Consider the following 23,575-nt stretch of genomic DNA (forward strand, 5'->3'; position numbering starts at 1 on the left):
CTAGTTCCATCCATGTTGTCGCAAATGGCAAGATTTCATTTCTTTTGATGGCTGCATAGTATTCCATTGTGTATATATACCACATCTTCGTGATCCATTCATCTGTTGAAGGACATCTAGGTTCTTTCCATAGTTTGGCTATTGTGGACATTGCTGCTATAAACATTCGGGTGCATGTGCCCCTTTGGATCACTACATTTGTATCTTTAGGGTAAATACCCAATAGTGCAATTGCTGGGCCATATACCAAGAATAGTTTTTTATAGAGACTCTGAATCCTGATTCAATATAAATGTTGTTGTTTCTAGCCTAAAACATATAGTCACATTTATATTTACGTGTATATGTGTGTATAAAAAATACCAGTAATTCAAGCAATAAATGAGGTATTATCCCATTTGGGCCTCTAACTTTTTTCTTATGTATATCACTTGATTTTTAAAAGAAAAAAAATCTATAGAAAGTACTTCTGTTTCAACAAGACAGTGATCAAGAAAATCTGAAAATCTTTCTGCTATAAACCCTTGTAAATGATAGAGAAAATATGAACCTAAAAAAGTAACTTAATGAACAGCCACATCTAAAGGAAAGAAGGTAAATACACAGGTGCCAAAACAAATAAAGATAAGGAAAACTAATGGGTCAGATGCTACCACAGCCCCGAAGAATATGTGACCATCTTTAACATTCCCTTGGACTCACCAGAGAAAGGGAGTTGAATGACTGAAACTTCACTACCTGCATAAAGCTGACATTTTTGGTGAAAACAAACAAACAAACAAACAAAAAAACAATAGAAAAAGTGCCTTCTGAATAAATACAGTCTCTTGTCTGTTTCTGGTGGACTCAGCTCATCTCAGAATTCAAACTAAGGCCTGTGTGATTAATTTAGGTTTGGGATTTAAAGATTCAAGTCTCAGGAAATGAACAGAACAACTGGTCAGGAGCTACTGTTATTTAAATAAAGCAAATGTAAAATCTCTAGAGGGAAGGTTCTAGGTAAGATTTAATAAACACATTCCTTCCCATCTTTCCCATGGAACAAAGCTATAAAACCTGTATAGAAAGCATGAAATAGCTATTTTTTTAAACATCTTTTTAAAAGATTTATTTGTTTGAGAGAGAGAGAGAGAGAGCATGTGCATGCACAGCCAAATTAGGTGGAGGAGGAAGATGGGCAGAGGGAGAAGACCCTCAAGCAGGCTCCCTGCCCAGTGCAGAGCCCCACACGGGGCTCTGACTGATCTCATGACCTAGAGATCATGACCTGAGAAGAAACGAAGAGTCGAACGCTCAAACAACTGAGCCACCCAGGAGTCCCATAAAGCAGTTATTTAAGGACTCTGAAAGGTAAATAGGCAGAGGCATATTGATGTACACTAGAACTTGAAGTGCTACCAAACTGAGAGATTTAACCCAGAATCTCATAATATCATATTAAAAATACTCAGGATACTATCCCAAATTACTTCAGCACATGAAGACCCAGGCAAAGACAATCAGCAAACATCAGTGAACACTCTTGAAGCACTAAAAAACAAACAAGCAAACAAGCAAACAAAAAACACCACCTCTGGAGGGAAGCTTCGCAATCCTTATTTATTTATTTTTTTTAAAGATTTTATTTATTTATTTATTTGACAGATAGAGAAATCACAACCAGGCAGAGAGGCAGGCAGAGAGAGGAGGAAGCAGGCTCGCTGCCGAGCAGAGAGCCCGACGCGGGGCTCGATCCCAGGACGCCGGGATCATGACCCGAGCCGAAGGCAGAGGCTTTAACCCACTGAGCCACCCAGGCGCCCCCACAATCCTTACTAATAATTATCACAGCTGGGGAGGAAAAACGATTTTTTTTAGGGGTGTGGTAGGTGGGACAGAAAAAGAATCTCTGTTCCAATCAAAATTTACAAAACAAACACCAGAAATAAGGGTCAAGCAGATATACAAATAGAAGGATATTCATAAATTGAAATAATGACCTGTTAAATGTAGAAAAGGGAAGGATGCATTTTTTAAAAATTACTACACACACACACACAAAATAAAAATTACTACCCATACTTTCTAAAAATGAAAGATAAAGTCATTGCAGTTTAAATATTAATAGATGGATTTAAATAAGATCAAAAAAGAGGTCAGCAAATTTAAAGAGAGAACTGAGGAAATTAAACAGAATGTTTAAAAAACAGGAGATGAAAATCATAAAAAAGTGGTAAAAATTTAAGGGACTAAATGGTAATAGTTCCAATTGTGTCAAATAGACTGCCACAGAGACAGGAAAAATAACAAAGGAGAGACAATACATTAAGAGAAAATGGCTGAGAATTTTCCAGAATTAATGAAACACATTCTGAAATGAATGAAAATAAAAATACAACATATCAAAATTTGGAGGATATGGCTATAGCAGTGCTTAAAAGGGAATTTATTAAATACTTACATCAGAAAAGCAAAAGCTCTCACTGATCAAAGCATCTACATTAAGAAACTAGAAAAAAGAGCAAATAAAGTCAAAGCAAATAAAAGGAAATAAATAAAGTTAACAGGAAAACAACATAAAAAGAAATCAATGACACAAGGTAGTTCTTTAAAAAGATCAACAAACTTGAAAAGTTTCTAGGCAGGTTAAGGAAAAAGGGAAAAAAACTACTAATATCAGGAATGAAAGAGGTGACATCACAACAGATTCTACAGACATAAAAATAATAAGGAAACTATAAATAACTTAATGCTCATGAAATCAAGAATATAGATGAGATGAACAAGTTCTTTGAGGGATACAACTACCAAAGGTCACTCAGGTTAAAAAAAAAAAAAAAAGACAATGTGAATAGGTATTTTTAACTATTAAAGAAATAGAGCTTGTAGTTAAAAGAATTTGTAACAAAGAGAACAGTGGCCCCAGAGGGCTTTATGGGTAAATTCTTCCTCTTCTGTTTTCAAGAGGAGTTTGTGTAGTACTACTTTTCCCTTAAATATTTAGAAGACATAGGATGGATATAGATATTTCTGAAATCTCCTTGTTCGACAAAGAAAATAAAACAAAAAACAAACAAAAAACCCACCACTTTCTTGCTGTAAAAAGCCAAGTGTGATACTTAGAGACAAAACCAGCTACTTCCACGAAGCACCACCTCCACCTTGTGGCCGTTCATGAAACTGTTACTGAAAATCCTAAAAGCCACTTGAAAATGGACATTTCTAGGCACAGGCACCAGTGTTTCTGAATTTCAGAAAGATTCACAAAGAAATGGAATTCCCTGGATTCTCAGAAATTCCTCAAATCTTAAGTTATTCTTTAAATTCATTTTCAAACTCTTTACTCATTACAGATCTTTAAAAAATTTATAGTACTTAAAAGAACTGTAGCCTACATTGAATATTCAAACACTAGAAAATTCTGTGAACAATTCACAGAATTACAGAATAATGTAACAGAATAATGTAACATTTAGAACTCTTAATAAGGTTTATAGCACTACATACAATTACATGTTGAAATGCCAATTTAGGAATTATTTTGCTTCCCAAACTTCCTATTTCTTGGAATGTCACTCATGGGATTCCTATGAAGTAAGCATAAATTTATTTATACAGTAGCAGACAGGCCCACGAACACATATTAGGGAGGTTCCCTAACTTTGTGAATGTAATGACAAAGAAAACTTGGTCTCCTCACATCTAGCTTAGTAGCTGGCCTACTGAGTCAACGGGTCCTGCACAGCCCCTTGCCTTCAGTAAGTGGGAGGAAGTAAATACATATAAAGTCAAACACCTGAAATCAAACAAGCTGATGTGACAAGCTATTTGCTGTGCCTTGCCCCGTATATTGCAATGTCTCCCCACTAGTACCTAAAGCAAACTAGTTATCTTACCAACTCTAAGGAGTCTAAATATTGCACTTTTCTTAACCTCACCAGAATTTGTCAGTAGGTTTTCACACAACTGGCTGTCACTGATAGTAATCACAAGATATCATTAAATGTAAGATGCCACAGAGATGTTAATGTGGAAAACAAAATCTGCAACTTACAGTAAAAGCTAAAGTAGAGTATTTCTGTATCAGTCATCTACCACATTTTTTGAGCATCCCCTATAAGCTGGACTGTTAGTACAGCACTATTCTAACTCCCTTATTCGCAGGTGCTCACATTTCAGACGTTGGGGAAACACCAACCACCTGATGCAGCAGACACTACTACTCACCCGCCTTGCTCCTTTTCAGTATGGAACTTCACTACCGTCCAACTATCTCCCCTCTTCCATGCGGCCATTTGGAATGGGTCAAGGAGGGAAACCAAATGTTGAGACTTTGCCATGTTTCCCTTTTTTTGCCGGTGACTGAGCTATAAGAGGATGTTAGGAAGTTAAGGTGCTCTGACAAGGATTTTCCTTGTTGATAGAGATATATGGAATGAACTAATCCTCCGGTATTCCCAGAATTTTACTGGCTCTATATGAAGTTTGAAATGGCAGCAACCATCTTGTCATCCTGAGGGAGGCTAAGCCAATTCACTGAGAACGGCAGTGTGAAAGATGGGGGGGGGGGATGAGTTCTTGAGGAAATTAAACGGTTTTCCAACCCTGAAACTGCCCTACCAGTTAGGTGAGACTTCATCTTAATACAAGAGAGTATATACCTTTTATTTAAGCCGGCTGACTTGAGTTTTTGTAACTTACATTAAAATTTCTCTCCTTTTGGGGGTAGGGGGTAGAGGGAAAGAGAATCTTAAGAGGCTCCACACCCAGCATAGAGGCTGATGCAGGGCTCCATCTCATGCCCTGAGATCATGACCTGAGCCAAAACCAAGAGTTAGATGCATAACTGACTGCACCACCCAGGTGCCCCAGGCGCCCCCTCTATTAAAATCTCTTAACCAGTATTCCAAAAGGGATCAGTTTGGGGGTAGCATCAGACTTTGTATTCCTCTTTTAGATAGGGTGCCATTAAAATTTTAACAGGCATACCATGGCTTTTCCCTGGGATGCGTGTACTGACATTCTTGACTTAATCAAAAGGAGATCTGTGCTACTTAAATAGGAACTCAATCAGAGCACACTCTCCAGTCTTAGACTGAACAGGAAGACACTTTAGGGGTTCTGCAGGGAGGGTATCAACTGGCAGCAGCAGCAGGGATGGGGGTGGTGTCAAGCTTTTCAGTATCAAGCCATTAAACACAAGATTAACCCAGGTTGTCCCAGATGGTCCCACTTAGGAAAAACCCTGCTGATGCCTGACATGTCTAAGAAGTCGTATTTCATCGACGTGCACAAACATTTAAGAGAACCACCTTAGTAGTCCCAAATTCCCGTAACCAACACAACAAAGAAACTTTAAAGTTTCTTCAGACAGATGTGACAGAGACACCACAGACAGACTTACCTATAGGCATCTGACACAGAAAATTTTCTCTTAGGAATTCTGCTCAAATAGAGTCTTGTGTTTCCCAACCATGGATACAAGACAAACCCACTCACCTTTCTACCAAGGCTTACTGGTGTGAAAAATAAAGGTTTCTTGAGAATTGTTTCCCGTTGATAGAATACTACTACTACATCTGTGAGTAAGGCCCCATTCTCCTTCACAAAGTAGATTCTAAAAGGCTCAGAGCTCCTACTGTCATCCACTATATTCCCTTCTTCCAGCCCTCTCAGTAACTTCTCAGTTAGGCTTCTCAGTGCCTACCCTGGGACTCTAATGGTAAACAAGCTGTTTAGACACCAGTGAACCACAGAAACATTGTACTTCCATGGCACTCGATCTGCGTGTTTAGAGCAAGTTTTCTCACTCAGCTCTAGCTTCTTTATATCATACTGCTCCTTATATAAAAGAAAATTTCTTACTGGGTCACACGAACCACTTAACTAAATTTCAGCATTTCAAGTACATGGTAGATCCTAAATGTTGCCAAGCAAATGGCTTTCTCTAGTTTATGATAAGCTGTCAAAGATTAGCTCTAAGTAAGAAATGAAACTGATGGCAGAAACTTTCAGGGTGGGGCGTCTGGGTGGCTCAGTGGGTTAAAGCCTCTGCCTTCGGCTCAGGCCATGATCCCAGGGTCCTGGGATCGAGCCACGCATTGGGCTCTCTGCTCAGCGGGGAGCCTGCTTCCCCCTCACTTGCCTCTCTGTGTACTTGTGATTTGTCAAATAAATAAAATCTTTAAAAAGAAAAAAAAACTTTCAGCATTCTGGGTGCTGCGATATTGTGCATTTATGAGTTGAAGGCTTGAAATTAAGTCCAACAGTGATTTAACATGCTTCTTGACAGTTTCCCTGTCCCTAGAGTTCCACATCCCCTCTCCACACTCCAAATCCATTCCCTACAACACAGCTAAAATAGGAATTTAAAAACACAATTTTATTATCTCACTTTTTGCTTAGATCCTAAAGGACAAAGTCCAAATTTTAGCTGGATACCCAACGTAACTCTTCATGATCCATCCTCTGTTTCCACTCCGGCCTCAACTTTCACTAATTTTCACCTGGCTAATTTGGACTCATCCCTTAGGATGATCTTTCATTCTTTTTTTTTTTTTTTTTTTAAAGATTTTATTTATTTATTTATTTGACAGAGAGAGACAGTGAGATAGGGAACACAAACAGGGGAATGGGAGAGGGAGAAGCAGGCTTCTGGCTAAGCAGGGTTCCTGACACAGCGATTGATCAAGTCTTGAGGACCAAGACTTGAGCCAAAGGTAGATGCTTAATGACTGAACCACCCAGGTGGCCCTTAAAATATCTTTCTAAGGGTGAACCAGGTTAGCAAAGATGATGTTAAGAGTACTGGCTCTGTGCTCAAATTCCAGCTTTTCCATCTACTAACTCTGATTTTGGGTAAGGTTAAGTTACAACTCTAGGCTTCAGCCTATTCATATTATAGGTGAGATAATCAGGATAATGAAGTAACTACCATGTAGAGCTATGTTGAGAAAACAAGATAAATCTGGGAAAGTCTTCAGCAGTCTCTATAACGAGGATTTAGTAAATATTACCTATTAGTTTTATTATTCCATACCTGTTCTTTGAGTACCTATACACTCTATCATAGCACCCATCATTTTCTGTTGGCTATTAAACAGTCTGACAACCTGACTGATGGTTTTCAATTGTTCTCCCTACACGCCTCCCACCACCCCAACACATATACCCACTGACATATCTGAGAACTACACTTTGAAACTGTGATCTACTGACACCTGATTCTTAAGAGAGTGGCCATCCCTGGTTGAGTCATTCAATTCATCTAGTGGTTCTCAACTGCTTGAGATGGCGATGATTTTGCTTCCTAGGTAACATTTTTGATTACTGTGATTCAGAGGAGGTACTGTTAGCACCTACTAGTTAAAAGCCAAGGATGCTGCTAAATATCCTATAATGCACAGGGCAGCGCTCTAGAACAAAGAATCACCTGGCCCCAAATGTCAATGGTGTCAAGTTAAAGAAATACTGAACTAAACAGCAAGTTTAGGAATTACTTTTTCACCAGCGTCAAATGCAATGAACAAATCAGAAGCAAATTAGAACAAATTAGAAGCATTTCGTATATGCTGCATGAATAAAAGGGGGCTGTAATTCCAGCATATGCTACAAAAATTTAAGCCACTACAATTTGTAATCAATATATATAAATATATTGAAACTAGTTAATCCCCACAGGTCCTTTCTTGAAGACTTTATTTATTTTTTTTTTCAAGATTTCATTTATTTATTTGACAGACAGAGATCACAAGTAGGCAGAGAGGCAGGTAGAGAAAGAGAGAGAGGAGGAAGCAGGCTCCTGCTGAGCAGAGAGCCTGATGTGGGGCTCAATCCCAGGACCCTGAGATCATGACCTGAGCTGAAGGCAGAGGCTTTACCCCACTGAGCCACCCAGGCGCCCTTTCTTAAAGACTTTAAATCAAAATATTTGTATCTTAATGTTTTAACAATCATCACTTCACTTTAAAAATCCTTTTAATTTAATCTCTTCTACTGAAGTAATGCTGGCTGCCACAGGAGCATCAACCTAGAGGAGAGTTTTTAGTATTCTTTAACTGAAAACCCTAAAAATGCCACCACCCACACACCCTCTCACAGGGCAACCAGAGGTAAATGGTGGCACCTGAATATTTGCTTTGAGCTACAGTTCAGCAATCATTAAAATTCAAATGAGTACAGAAGTGAAAGGTGGCAGTGTTTCAGAGAAATGGGAAAAAAAATTTCAATGCCGAATATTATTAATAAAGTTGACATCCTTTTCAGCTAACATATAAAGGACCCCAAAATGGCAAAACACAGTCTTTTTTTTTTTTTTTTTTAAACACATAGTTTTATTTCAAAATACGTTCTGGGGCACCTGAGTGGCTCAGTCAGTTAAGCATCTGACTCTTGATTTCAGCTCATACCACCACCTCAGGGTCCTGCTATCAAGCCCTGTGTCAGGCTCTGCACTCAGTGCAGAGTCAGCTTGTCTTTCTCCCTCTGCTCTTCTCCCCTTCCCAACTCACCCATGCTCTCTCTCAAGTAAATAACAAAATCTTAAAAAACAAAAACAAAAAAAACCCCAAACACCTCTGCTACTCAATATTACAAAATGTCTCCTATGCTTTTAGATAAAGAATGATAAACCTGCAAGAACACACAGAATACTGAAAATGTAACTGAGAATGAAGGGCCAGAGTTGAAGTCTGTTACCATAAAGGATTTTTTTTTAATGGTTAGAGTTTGGAAGAGTTCTATATCTTACACACTTTTTAAAAAAAGGTTTTATTTATTTATTTGACAGAAATCACAAGTAGGCAGAGAGGCAGGCAGAGAGAGAGAGGAGGAAGCAGGCTCCCTGCTGAGCAGAAAGCCCAATGTGGGACTCGATCCCAGGACTCTGAGATCATTACCTCAGTCGAAGGCAGAGGCTTAACCCACTGAGCCACCCAGGCACCCCAAATTTTACAAATATTAATCAAGACTGCCTTTAGGGAGCCTGCATGGCTCAATCATTTAAGTGTCTAACTTCAGCTCAGGTCATGATCTCAGGCTCCTGGCTCAGGAGTCTGCTTGCCCTCTCCCTCTGCCTGTCCCCATCCCACCCCCCGCTCCCCACCGATCTCTCCTGCTCATGCTCTGCCAAATAAATAAATAAAATCTTTAAAAAAAAAAAAAAAGACTGACTTAAAAAGACAAAGTACTTAACACTTAATATTATAATTAGTTGCTTTATGCATTTTCCCTAAGCCCATGAACATATCTAATCTCATCTTTGCATATCTAACTGAATGCCTGTCACGTAGGTGGCTTAACACATTTACTGAATGAGCAGATGAACTATCTGCAGATTCCTCCCACCAACTTGTAAACCTCCCTTCTAAGTAAGACATGTCCTTTTATGTAGTCAGTCACCCACTTTGCCTTCCTCTGTGCTCAATGTCCTAGTAAATCAAATTCAGTGGTACAATAAATGCTGTATTCAGATCAAGCATGTTGGATGGTAAGCATGTTGGATGTTTCAATAACTTTTTTAACTACTCCCCAACACCAACACACACAAAAAAATCATTATTCCCACCTCCCACCAATTTTAACATTCCATACCTTCCTCAGGCGCAGCTGAAGCTCCTTCAGGTAGTACAGGTTGTAATTCCCCAGTTTCAGAATTATTTTCCAAATCAGTCATATGCATTCCTTCCAGACGACCTCCTTTAGCATTAGCCCTCAAGGGAGAAAACAACCTGATATTTTTTTATAAATAGTCAGTGATACAATATATATTTTCTTTTTGTCCTGAAACTGAGCATGAAACTAAGTATGGTATATGGCACTGGTGTTTAATACTGATTTCCAAGTATTTTTTTTTTAAATTCAGGAATAGACCCACAGTAAAAGATTAGAAAATGATAGATTGTATCAATGTCAGTATCCTGGTTGTGATATTGTATCAGTTTTGCAAAACATCATAGTTAGGGGAAACCTGGTAAAGAACATAGGATTTCTATTATTTCTTAGAATTATATGTGAACATCTAATTATCTCAATAAAAATTTTGATTAAAAGATAAAAATAGAAGTCCTAAATAATGTGTTCTCATTGACATGGAAAGATTTCAGATCTATTACTGAGAAAATATGGTGTAAACTTTGTATGAAAAAAGCTACATAGTCACAGTTGCTTAAATATGCATTAAAAACTGAGAAGACACAGCATATATAAAAAATTTAAAAACAGCAGGAATATTTGTGGACAAGGAGCTGGAAAACGAAGCAGATGCGAGACAAAGATGAGGGTGATTTCACTTAATATTCCATTTTTGAACCACTTATTATTAGTATTTAAAATTTTTGCTTATAACCTACTTTAAATCAGGCAAGGAAAAAAAGACACAATAGAAAACACCACATAAGCCAGGCTAACAATACAATTAACTGTAAAATGAGGGTAATAGCTAAGAGCTGCGGGTATTTATAGAGGATTTTACAGTCTAGAAAAAAAGTCTATGTTCATATACATTTGATTGCTATGACTAAAGGCAGATATAAATATCTCCAAAACAAAATATAAAAGCTAGTTGTAGCTTCAACCTGAAAGGAATATGTATAAAATCAGGGTAGGTAATGGGAAGAACTAGATAATTCAAATAATTGTAACACTTTTCCACTACTTAAACTAGAGCTAAAACAAAACTAAATCATACCAACTGTTGTTTTACATTTGGTAATTATCCAGATCTTTTTAACTGTTTAAATGAGGTAAACTTAGGGATGTTAATCTCTCTCTAAATTTAATTCAACGTTTTTTTCCCCAAAGTCTCCAAGGTAGAACTATTCCATTGTTTAAACTTAGAAATATATTTAATATCCACAAATAGGTCAGCAGGTGGATAGTAATGGCTCATCTAGCACATTCACAGATAATACATTCCATAACCACTCTATCTTTTTAATGGATGGAAGTTTAATTGACATGGCTGGGATTTGAGTTTAGGTTTCTTGGGTGAGAGATAAAGGTCACAACTGCCATACAGTATATACCCTTTTGAGAAATTCCAACTCTGAGTTTCAAAGACATTTTCATAAGAGAAGAGAAAATAGGTGAGATAAAAGTACAAAAGTCAATGTTAAAATAAAACTGCCAGAAGTGCTTTGTTACGTACAAAACATGCATATAAGACCTATGGTGTAAAACAGCCCAGCACAAAGGTCTTTGAAAAGTGTGGCAACAGGGGGGAAAAAAAAAAAGCAAAAGCTGACACATACATCAAAAAGTCACAAGGCAGAATTCACACAAGGTTACACACTTTAGTGAAAATGATCTCTACTATAACTGAATGTCTGATACTATCTCTTTTCATTCCACTAAGGAAAAAAGGTCTCTGATACTTTATGAATTCTAATACAATAAACTTTGTCCACTAAAAAATTAAAGTAGAAATTTATTTTATTCATTACGATGTAGACTTAAAAAGTGTCAAACAAAAGCTATGAGCTATTATTCCATTACATAAACGAAGGAACTTACCCCAAGGTGACCATTTTCCTCCTCTTCTCAACAGCAGGTAAACCATTGACAACTGCAACCACAACAGCATCCGAATCCAAAGCTTGACACTGCCGGTCTTCAGATTTCGGCAAAATATCACTGATGGTGCCATGTGTTAAGGCTCGGGGAGAACTGTGCCTGCTCCCAGACTGAGAGCTTCCTGGGGAGCCTACAGAAAAGAAAAGGGATTCTCAGAAAGAAGCCAAACAAAAGCTCTTTAGTCTCCACTTTAGAATAGCTCACTACATAAACATTTTTAAACTGCAGGAAAACTCAAACCAATTAAAAAATTTATCCCAGTTTTTTTGATGCCAAATATTTAAAAATCAAGGAATCCAGATACGCAGTCTAATGGCTGGATTTTCTTTTTATTTTTTAAAAAAGATTTTATTTATTTATTTGACAGAGAGAGACACAGCGGAAGAGGGAACACAAGCAGGGGGAGTGCGAGAGGGAGAAGCAGGCTTCCCACGAAGCAGGGAGCCTGATGCAGGGCTCCATCCCAGGACTCTGGAATCATGACGTGAGCCGCAGACAGACACTTAAGGACTGAGCCACCCAGGAACCCCTAACAGCTGCATTTTCTAGGGATGGGTCTGTTCTCTTGTGAGATCAAGGATCTTATGAAACAAGTTTCAGCATCGTTGGTGCCTTTAAAGGTCTAAACCTATGTACACCACGAGATCAGTTTTATATAACAAACACCTACCCATGAAATTATATTTTAAGCTCTCCAAATTTACCTTCGGATAGAGTTTGACAGTCTCCCTTCGAACGGCTATTTTCCCCAGAGTCTATTGCTCTTCTAAGTGACAGACTACCTGCTATACCGGACCGAGCTGGCTTGGGTGAATTACTCTTCTTATTTGCGGCTGAAAGACATTTAAAAATATTTCCAAATGAGATAAAATAGCACAAAACTCACTACACAGGCAGTCGGAGGAAGGCTAATCTTATGGAATGTATTCTATCTACTATGTCCAAAAAACCCAGGACAATCTGGTCCTAAATGGTTTATTTGGGATTTTACGCAGTAAGTATTCCTACTTCACTACTTGTGAAGCAGTCTTAACAAAACCAGAAAAGTATCAGTAAACTCCAAAAGAAAAACCCTACCAGATATGAACTCCAATCTCAATGCCAAAGTATTAACAACAAAAATATAACACCCAAACACTTGAAAATCATAAATTACTGGATTAATAAGAAAATTAATGAATTAGAAATAAATCACAAATAAAATACACAAGATGTTTTTGGCTAAAATGATAATTAGGAAAAAATATATGGCCTTATAATGAGTTAGAAAAAAATGAAGCTAAGTGTCCTAATATGCACAGACTCAAGAAGTTAGGAAAAAGAATAAAAATAAATAAATAAAAAAGCAGAAGATATGCATTTAAAGGTAATAAACAGGATCAACAGGACACAAGACCAAGAACTGATTATCTCTTTATAGACCAGCAAAGCACAATTCAAGAATGCAATTAAGTAAATAATTCCATTTACAAATAGCATCAAATAGAATACTTAAGAAAAAATTTAATAAACTTAAGACTTTCACACTAAAAACTATCACACACTGCTTAAAGACAAGAAGGATGGAAATTTTTGAATCTTTCCAATTCATGCTTAATTTTAAAAAAAAATGGGGAAAAATACTGTGTTCATTGATCAGAAGACTTAATATTGTTAATATGGCAATACTCCCAAAACTGATCTACAAATTCAACACAATCCCTATAAAAATTCCAACTGTCTTTTTAAAATTTTTATTTTTAATTTTTTTAAAGAGAGAGAAAGGGGGAAGGAGGAGCACAGAGAGAAGGCAAGAGACACTCTCCAGCTACTCAGCTACTCCTTCTCAGTGAGGAGCCCACTGTGAGGTTCAATTCCATGACCCTGATGATCATGACCTGAGCCAAAATCAAGAGTTGGTGCTTACTGGAGCCATCTAGGAGCCCTGAGTGTCTTTCATTTTAACTGCAGAAACTGGTTAAGTTGATTCTAAAATTCATATGAAAAGATCTAGAAGACCCAAAAACATCTTGAATGGAGGACTCAAACTTCTGATTTCAAAAACTTGCTGTAAAACTATGCTAAACCAAGATTGTGTGGTATACTGGTGTAAAGACAAAAATATTGATCAATGGAATAGAACGGAGAGTCCAGAAATAAACCATTTATGGTCAATTAATTTTTGGTAAGGCCAAGACAACTCAACAGGCAAGGGGGGAAAAGAAAGATGGACAATAACAAATGCTGGCAAGGATTTGGAGAAATTGGAACCCTCAACTGGGTTCTAATTAAGAATTGGGTGGGAATGTAAAATGGTACAGCTGCATTGGAAACAGTTCTGGCAGTGCCTCAAAAAGTTCCCCTATATCCCAGCATTCCACTTCTAAACATATTCCCAAGATAAATAAAAATGTATGTCCGCACAGAAACATGTACATGAATATTCGCAGCATTATTCATAATAGCCAAAAAGTGGGAAAACACTACATGGTAGACATATACAATGGAGTTATGATTCGGCCATAAAAAGGAATGAAATACATACTATCACATGGGGTGACCCTTGGAAATGTTATGCTAAGTGAAAGAAGCCAGACATAGAGGCCTGATATTGTAGGATTCTAGTTATATAAAAAGTCCAGAAGAAGTAAAACCATATTGAAAAAACAGACTAGAGGTTACCAGAGGTTAAGGGAAGGGAAAAATGGAGAGTAAGTGTTCACGGTATGAAGTTTTTGGGGAGAGGGTGATGAAGATGTTGTAGACAGTGTTCTAGCTAATTCTGTATAATGGTATCATTACATTATTTTGTGAATATATTAAAAACTACTGAATTGTACACTTGAAAAAAAAGATGTGAGAAAAAGTTAAGACCAATTTTTCCACTGCAATGTATATATAAATTGTAATATGATCCTTAACCAATAATCCGCCGTTAGTAAACTATTAAAATAGAAACAAAGGCAGAATTTAATGTAATAAAAAGGTAGAAAAGAGTAGATGAAATGTATCTAAGAACTAGGTATTTGAAGAGACAAATAAAATGGACAAGTTTCCAGCAAGTCAAATCAAACGACAAAATAAGACACATACAAGCAAAATAAAAGAAAAGGTTTAACAGCCAATATTCAGAGGACTTTTTAAAATTTAAGAGACCAGAATAAGTGACTTTATACCAATAAATTTAAATATCTAATAAAATGAGTAATTTTCTTTTCTTTCTTTCTTTTTTTTTTTTTAAAGATTTTATTCATTTACTTGAGAGAGAGACAGTGAGAGAGCGCATGAACGAGGAGAAGGTCAGAGAGAGAAGCAGACTCCCCATGGAGCTGGGAGCCCGATGTGGGACTCGATCCCGGGACTCCAGGATCATGACCTGAGCCAAAGGCAGTCGTCCAACCAACTGAGCCACCCAGGCATCCCAAAATGAGTAATTTTCAAGGAAAATTAATTATGAAAACTGGTTTAAGACGGAGAAATAGGAGACCAATAAACACTTTTTTTTTCTTTAAGATTTTATTTATTTATTTGACAGAGAGTGCACATTTATTTATTTGACAGAGAGAGCACAAGGAGAGGAGCAGCACTGGGAGAGGGAGAAGCAGGGGTCCACTGAGCAGGGGGCCCTATGTGGGAGTTGATTGAGCCAAAGGCAGATTCTTAACCACCGGAGCCTCCCAAGGTGCCCAGAGACCAATAACACATTGAAATTAAACAGGTTGTTAAAGTTCTGTCCCTGAAAGAACTACTAAATGGTTTTATGAATGAGTTTCATTAAACTTTTAAATACTTATTTTTTATTTATTGGACAGACAGAGATCATAAGTAGGCAGAGAGGCAGGCAGAGAGAGAAGGAAGCAGGCTCCTGTCAGAGCAGAGAGCCGGATGTGGGCCTTGATCCCAGGACCCTGGGATCATGACCTGAGCTGAAGGCAGCGGCTTAACCCACTGAGCCACCCAGGTGCCCCTCATTAAACTTTTAAACAGCAGACAAGATGTTAAAACATGGAAGACACTGGGTGATGGAGAGGAACAGTGAGTGGGGGGAAATCGGAGGGGAAGACAAACCAAGAGAGACTGTGGACTCTGTTGAGAAACAAACTGAGGGTTTTGGAGGGGAGGAGAGTGTGGGGTTGGGTGAGCCTGGTGGTGGGTATTAAGGAGGGCACGTATTGCATGGACCACTTGGGTGTGGTGCAAAAACAATGAATTTTGGAACACTGAAAAAAAAAAATAAAACTAATTAAAAAAAAATTTCGTAGCATAGAAAAGGACAAAAGCTTCTGAATTTATTCCATAAGGCTGGCATAAAATTGGAATTCAAATAGGTTAAGGATAATGTAACAAAAATACAACTCAATTTTACTTATGACTATAATAGTAAAGAATGCTAACTAAAATATTAGCAGGGGTGCCTGGGTGGCTCAGTGGGTTACACCTCTGCCTTCAGCTCAGGTCATGATCTTGGGGTCCTGGGATCAAGCCCCGCATCGGGCTCTCTGCTCAGCAGAGAGCCTGCTTCCCCACTTCTCTGCCTATCTCTCTGCCCACTTGTGATCTCTATCAAATAAATAAATAAAAACTTTAAAAAAAAATTAGCAAACTGAATATGGCAGTTAAGCTTAAAAAATTATAAATTATCAAAACCAAACAGGATTCATTCTACTATTTTGAGAATGGTTATCATTAGATAAGGAATGTAATTCTTTAAAGTTGAAATAATTGAACAAATAACATGATCATTTTGAGAGATGCCAAAAGCGTAATTCCATCCAACTTCTTGATAAATAAACAAAAAACCTCTTAGTAAGTAGAAAAAAGGTACTTTGGTGCAGCGGTGAAAGCCATAGGCTCTGTGGTTCAAGTTCTTGACTCTGCCAATTACCACTGTAAAACTCTGAGAACGCTGTCTAATACCCTGTGCCTCCATTTATCTACCTGTAAATTGGGGATAAAAATAATTTGCCTCAGAGTTGCTGGGATTAAGTGAGTTAATGCATATGTAACTTAGAATAATTAGAACGATATCCCATACAGAGTAACAGCGGTACTTATTGTACACAGTAATTATTAGCAATAGAAGGATGAATCTTTTAACTTCGTAAAAACAATTAAAACATATAGCAGGAGTGCCAAGGTGGCACAGGTGCTTTTGAGTCTGACTTGGTTTTGGCTCAGGTAGAGATGTAAGGATCATGAGATCGAGCCCTGCGTCTGGCATTGCGCTCAGCACAAAGTCTGGTTAAGATTCTTTCTCCCTCTCCTTCTACCCCTCCTGCTCCTGTGCTCACACTTTCTCTTTCTTGCTCTCTAAAAAAAATAAATCTATAAAAAAATAAATAGCAAGTATTGTACTTGAGAAAACTAAAGGAATTCCTAAACAGAGTTGAAAACATTTCAAAAATTCTATTACTGCTATTAGTTAGCATTATTCTGAGATCCTAGCCTAGACAATGAAAAATGAAAAGTAAATAAGCAAAAAAGGAATAAACAAACTATAATTATTTGCTGATAATATGATCATCTACTTAGAAATTCAAGATAAATGACTGAAAAACTTAAAATTTAAAAATTTCATTAAGTGGACTGAATACAAGACAAACATGTAAAAACCAATAGTATTCCTAAAAGTGACAAATAATTAGAAAATATTATTGGGGGGCAGGGGAAGAAACCCATTCATAATAGCAACCTAAGTTATAACCTATCTAGAAATGAATATAATAAGACATATACAGATTTTAGATGAAGAAAACTAAAACTCTGAAGTATATATGAGAGATGATCAGAATAAATGGAGAAATACCACTTTCCAAGGAGGGAGGAGTTAAGATGGCAGAGAAGTAGCAGACTGAGAAGACATCAGGTAGCAGGAGATCAGCTAAATACCCATCAAACCATTCCAAATACTACAAATCCAACAGGAGATAGAAGAGAAGAAGAGAAGCAATTCTAGAAACAGAAAACAGACCACTTTCTGAAAGATAGGACTGCCAGAGAAGTGACTCCAAAGCAGGGGGAGGGGCCACCTCCTGGCAAGTGACGGAGCAACATAGCCCAAAATCAGAACTTTTAAAAGTCAGCTCCAGAACCTGCTTCCTCCTCTCTCTCTCTGCCTGCCTCTGCCTACTTGTGATCTCTGTCAAATAAACAAAATCTTTAAAAAAAAAAAAAAAAAAAGGTCAGCTCCACTGAGGGGCATCACTCCAGAGGCTAAGCTGGGGTGAAGCCGACAGGGGGACAGCGTGGTCTCAGGTCCCATGGGGTCACAGAAGGATCGGGGGTGTCTGAGTGTCACAGAGCTCACAGGTATTAGAGCAGGGAAGCTGGCTACAGAGACAGGGCTGAGGAGTGAACTCTCAACTCGGGGTTACCTTAAATTGTGATCCATGGCACAGGCCACTGCTCTGTGAGCAGGGACCCTACAAAATCTGGAAAGACCCCTGCTTGGAAGAGCACAGGGATCTGTGGGGTTTGGAGACTCCAGATGGGGCTGTGTGCCAGAGACAGAGACCCTTGGTGAAAGGCTGGGTGAGCTCAGAGCGCAGCCAGAGGCCAGGGACACTGGAGTGATTGAGCGCTTTCCTCTGAGGGCACACTGAGGAGTGGGGGGCCCCGAGCTCTCGGCTCCTCTGGGCGGCCGCCATTTTCATTCCCGTCCTCCGGAACTCTACGGAAAGCATTCTGGGGACAAAAGCTCCCAAAAGCGAACCCAAGCTGATTACTTAGCCTGTCCCCTGGTAAGGGTGGGCAATTCCGCCTCGGGCAAAGACACTTGAGAATCACTACAACAGGCCCCTCCGCCAGAAGATCAGCAAGAAATCCAGCCAAGACCAAGTTCACTTACCAAGGAGAACAGCGGAATTCCAGAGGAGGAAAAAGCAAAGCATGGAATTCATGGCTTTCTCCCCATGATTCTTTAGTTTTGCAAAGTTAATTAATTTTTTAAAATTTTACTTTTTCTTTTCTTTTAAAGATTTTATTTATTTATTTGTCAGAGAGAATGAGCACAGGCAGAAGCAGAGGGAGAAGCAGGCTCCCTGCTGAGCAAGGAGCCCGATGTGGGACTCAATCCAAGGATCCTGGGATCCTGACCTGAGCCGAAGGCAGCTGCTCAACCAACTGAGCCACCCAGGTGTCCCTTAAATTTTACTTTTTCTTATGCTAAAATTTTTTTAAACTTTTACTCTTTCCTCTTTTAACGTTTAACTAGTTTATCTTAACAATACCTTTCATTAAAAGAATCTTTTTTGAACCTTCATTATTATATTTTATCCTTCATTGTATCTAACTTTATTTTTTGTATACACATAGGGTTCTTTCTTCGAAAAAAATTTGGGATACAACTTCTACTAGATCAAAATATACCCTAAATCTAGCACAGGGATTTGTTCTAGTCTCCAGCCTCAGCAAATTCTCTCCACTTTCTTTTTCTTTATTCTCCCAACCAGCTTATCTTATCAACTCCTTTTTTAGAAATTAAAAAAAATTTTTTCACCTTTATAGTCATATTCCATCCCTTCATCGTGTTTACCCTTTTTTTTTTTTTAAAGATTTTATTTATTTATTTGTCAGAGAGAGAGCGAGAGCGAGCACAGGCAGACAGAGTGGAAGGCAGAGTCAGAGGGAGAAGCAGGCTCCCCGCGGAGCAAGGAGCCCGATGTGGGACTCGATCTCAGGACACTGGGATCATGACCTGAGCCGAAGGCAGCTGCTTAACCAACTGAGCCACCCAGGCGTCCCCGTGTTTACCCTTATATGTTTCTCCTTCTTTAAAATTTTGGGAGGTAGTTTCTTCTAAGAGACCAAAATACTCCCAAAATTAAGTGGATGACCCTGTTCTATTCACCAGTCTAATATATATATTTTCTTTTTAATATTTTTTCTTTATTTTTTTTCTTTTTAATTCTTTTTTTCTTTTTCTGAACTTCTTTTTACCCCTATTCTTCCCCCCACGATTTGGGGTCTCTTCTGATTTGGTTAAAACACATTTTCCTGGGGTCTTTGCCACAATTTTAGTATTTTATTCGTTCCATCATATATTCTTATTTGGATAAAATGACAAGGTGGGAAAACTCACCACAAAAAAAGAACAAGAGTCAGTACCAAAGGCTAGAGACATAATCAATATGGACATTGGTAATATGTCAGATCTAGAGTTCAGAATGATGATTCTCAAAGGGCTAGCTGGGCTCGAAAAAGGCAAGAAATAAGAGAAAATAAGAGAAATAAAATAAGAGAAAATAAGAGAAATAAAAGCCCTTCTGGAGAAATGAAAGAACTAAAATTTTTTCGGGGACTGCCTCCAGCCAGGAAAGTCTCCGCCATTACAAGATGGTGCTTGGCTCACTGCCAGCAAAATACGCTGTAAGTAAACAACGAACGTTCTGGTGAAGCCCACCTAAAGGAGGACATAGTCATTGGCTGTTTCAAATCTAATCAGCATAGTAACAGAACTCTCATTGGCTCTCCCCATTGCTTGGCCCCTTATTGGTCACCCTGCCGCATATAAGCTAAGGAAGTTGACGAAATAAACAGATGAAGCATTAATACCATACCAGGCTAATTGTCGTTCTTGTGGGCCGAGGGCGACAAAATCTAACCAAGCTGAAATCAAAAAAGCTATTAATGAGGTGCAATTAAAAAATGGAGGCTCTTATTGCTAGGATAAATGAGGCAGAAGAGAGAAATTAGTGATATAGAAGACCAAATGACAGAGAATAAAGAAGCTGAGCAAAAGAGAGACAAACAACTACTGGACCACAAGGGGAGAATTCGAGAGATGAGTGATAACATGAGACGAAACAATATTAGAATAATTGGGATTCCAGAAGAAGAAGAAAGAGAGTGGGGAGCAGAAGGTATATTGAAAAGAATTATTGTAGAGAATTTTCCTAATATGGCAAAGGGAAAAAGCACCAAAATCCAGGAGGCGTAGAGAACCCCCCTCAAAATCAATAAGAATAGGTCCATACCACGTCAGCTAATAGTAAAATTTACAAGTCTTACCAACAAAGAGAAAATCCTGAAAGCAGTCCGGGACAAGAAGTCTGTAACGTGCAATGGTAAAAATATTAGATTGGCAGCAGACTTATCCACAGAGACCTGGCAGGCCATAAAGAACTGGCATGATATAGTCAGAGCACTAAACGAGAAAAACATGCAGCCATGAATACTATACCCGGCTAGGCTATCATTGAAAATAGAAGGAGAAATAAAAAGCTTCCAGGACAAACAAAAACTAAAAGAATTTGTAAACACCAAACCAGCTCTACAGGAAATATTGAAAGGGGTCCTTTAAGCAAAGAAAGAGTCTAAAAGTAGTAGATCAGAAAGGAACAGAGACAATATATAGTTATAGTCACCTTACAGACAATACGATAGCACTAAATTCATATCTCTCAATAGTTACCCTGAATGTAAATGGGCTAAATGCCCCAATCAAAGGACATAGGGTATCAGAATGGATAAAACAACAAATTGGGGCAACTCGGTGGCTCAGTGGGTTAAAGCCTCTGCCTTCAGCTTGGGTCGTGATCCCAGGGTCCTGGGATTGAGCCCTGAATCGGGCTCTCTGCTCAGTGGGGAGCCTGCTTCCTCCTCTCTCTTCTCTCTGCCTGCCTCACTGCCTATTTGTGATCTCTATCTGTCAAAGAAATAAATAAAATCTTAAAAACAAAAACAAAACAAAACTCATCAATATGCTGTCTATAAGAAACTCATTTTAGACCCAAAGACAGCTCCAGATTTAAAGTGCGGGGGTGGAAAACAATTTACCATGCTAATGGACATCAAAAGAAAGCTGGGGTAGCAATTCTTATATCAGATTAATTAGATTTTAAGCCAAAGACTATAATAAGAGATGAGGAAGGACAGTATATCATACTCAAAGGGTCTGTCCAACAAGAAGATCTAATAATTTTAAATAGCTATGCCCTTAACATGGGAGCAACCAACTATATAAACCAATTAATAACAAAATCAAAGAAACACATCAACAATAATACGATAACAGTAGGGGACTTTAACACTCCCCTCATTGAAACAGACAGATCATCCAAGCAAAAGATCAACAAGGAAATAAAGACCTTAAAGGACACACTGGACCAGATGGACATCACAGATATATTCAGAACATTCCACCCTAAAGCAGCAGAATACACATTCTTCTCTAGTGCACATGGAACATTTTCCAGAGTAAATCACATCCTGGGTCATAAATCAGGTCTCAACTGGTATCAAAAGACTGGGATCATTCCCTGCATATTTTCAGACCACAATGCTCTGAAGCTAAAACTCAACCACAAGAGGAAATTTGGAAAGAACCCAATTACATGGAGACTAAAGAATATCCTTCTAAAGAATAAATGGGTCAACCAGGAAATTAAAGAAGAATTGGAAAAATTCACAGAAACAAATGATAATGAAAACACAGTGGTTCAAAATCTGTGGGACACAGCAAAGGCAGTCCTGAGAGGAAAATACACAGTGATACAAACCTTTCTCAAGAAATAAGAAAGGTCTCAAAAACACAACCTAACCCTACACGGAAAGGAGCTGAAGAAAGAACAAAGAAGGCCTAAATCCAGCAGTAGAAGAGAAATAATAAAGATCACAGCAGAAATCAATGAATTAGAAACCAGAAAAAAACAGAACAAATCCATGAAACTAGGAGCTGGTTCTTTGAAAGAATTAGTAAGATTGATCAACCCTTGGCCAGACTTATCAAAAAGAAAAGAGAAAGGACCCAAATAAATAAAATCATGAATGAAAGAGGAGAGATCACAACCAACACCAAAGAAATACAAACAATTATAAGAACATATTATGAGCAACTCTACGCCAGCAAATTTGACAATCTGGAAGAAATGGATGCATTCCTAGAGACATATAAACTACCACAACTGAACGAGGCAAAATAGAAAACCTGAACAGACCCATAAACAGTAAGGAGATTGAAGGAGTCATCAAAAATCTCCCAACAAACAAGAGCCCAGGGCCAGATGGCTTCCCAGGGGAATTCTACCAAACATTTAAAGAAGAATTAACTCCTTTTCTCCTGAAACTGTTCCAAAAAATAGAAATGGAAGGAAAACTTCCAAACTCATTTTATGAGGCAGCATTACCTTGATCCCAAAACCAGACAAGGATCCCATCAAAAAAGAGAATTACAGACCAATATCCTTGATGAACACAGATGCGAAAATTCTCACCAAAATACTAGCCAATAGGATCCAACAGTACATTAAAAGGATTATTCACCAGGACCAAGTGGGATTTATCCCAGGGCTGCAAGGATGGTTCAACACCCCCAAATCAATGTGATACAATACATTAATAAAATAAAGAAAGAACCCTATGATACTCTCAATAGATGCTGAAAAAGCATTTGACAAAGTAGCATCCCTTCCTGATCAGAACTCTTCAAAGTGTAGGGATAGAGGGCACATACCTCAGTATTATCAAAGCCATCTATGAAAAACACACTGCAAGTATCATTCTCAATGGAGAAAACCTGAGAGCTTTTCCACTAAGCTCAGGAACTCGGCAGGATGTCCATTATCACCACTGCTATTCAACATAGTACTAGAAGTCCTAGCCTCAGCAATCAGACTACAAAAAGAAATTAAAGGCATCCAAATCAGCAAAGAATAGTCAAACTATCACTCTTTGCAGATGATATGATACTATATGTGGAAAACCCAAAAGACTCCACTCCAAATCTGTTAGAACTTGTACAGGAATTCAGTAAAGTGTCAGGATATAAAATCAATGCACAGAAGTCAGTTGCATTTCTTTTTTTTTTTTTAATAAAGATTTTATTTATTCATTTGACAGACAGAGATCACAAGTAGGCAGAGAGGCAGGCAGAGAGAGAGGAAGGGCAGCAGGCTCCCCGCTGAGCAGAGAGCCCAATGCGGGGCTCAATCCCAGGACCCTGAGATCATGACCTGAGCCGAAGGCAGAGCTTCAACCCACTGAGCCACCCAGGCGCCCCTCAGTTGCATTTCTTTACATCAACAACAAGACAGAAAAAAGAGAAATT

At 38.3% G+C, this 23,575-nt stretch overlaps 1 protein-coding gene across 7 annotated transcripts in view; it reads right to left on the minus strand.

Annotated features, from left to right (window-relative positions):
• The window catches only part of TRIM37 (tripartite motif containing 37), a 143,899-nt gene that overhangs the window by 14,643 nt on the left and 105,681 nt on the right, over positions 1 to 23,575 (minus strand). For 5 of the 7 annotated variants that reach the window (XM_059380575.1, XM_059380578.1, XM_059380580.1 and 2 more), the window contains exons 20-22: positions 12,255 to 12,383; positions 11,491 to 11,680; positions 9,571 to 9,707 (exon numbers count right to left, since the gene is read on the minus strand). In XM_059380575.1, the coding sequence (XP_059236558.1) occupies positions 9,571 to 9,707; positions 11,491 to 11,680; positions 12,255 to 12,383 (456 nt within the window). The remainder of the gene's footprint in view (positions 1 to 9,570; positions 9,708 to 11,490; positions 11,681 to 12,254; positions 12,384 to 23,575) is intronic. The other 2 variants (XM_059380577.1, XM_059380581.1) reach the window with 1 other exon arrangement.

The sequence above is a fragment of the Mustela nigripes genome, chromosome 16 (assembly GCF_022355385.1).
Source record: "Mustela nigripes isolate SB6536 chromosome 16, MUSNIG.SB6536, whole genome shotgun sequence".
NCBI classification, from domain to species: Eukaryota; Metazoa; Chordata; class Mammalia; order Carnivora; family Mustelidae; genus Mustela; species Mustela nigripes.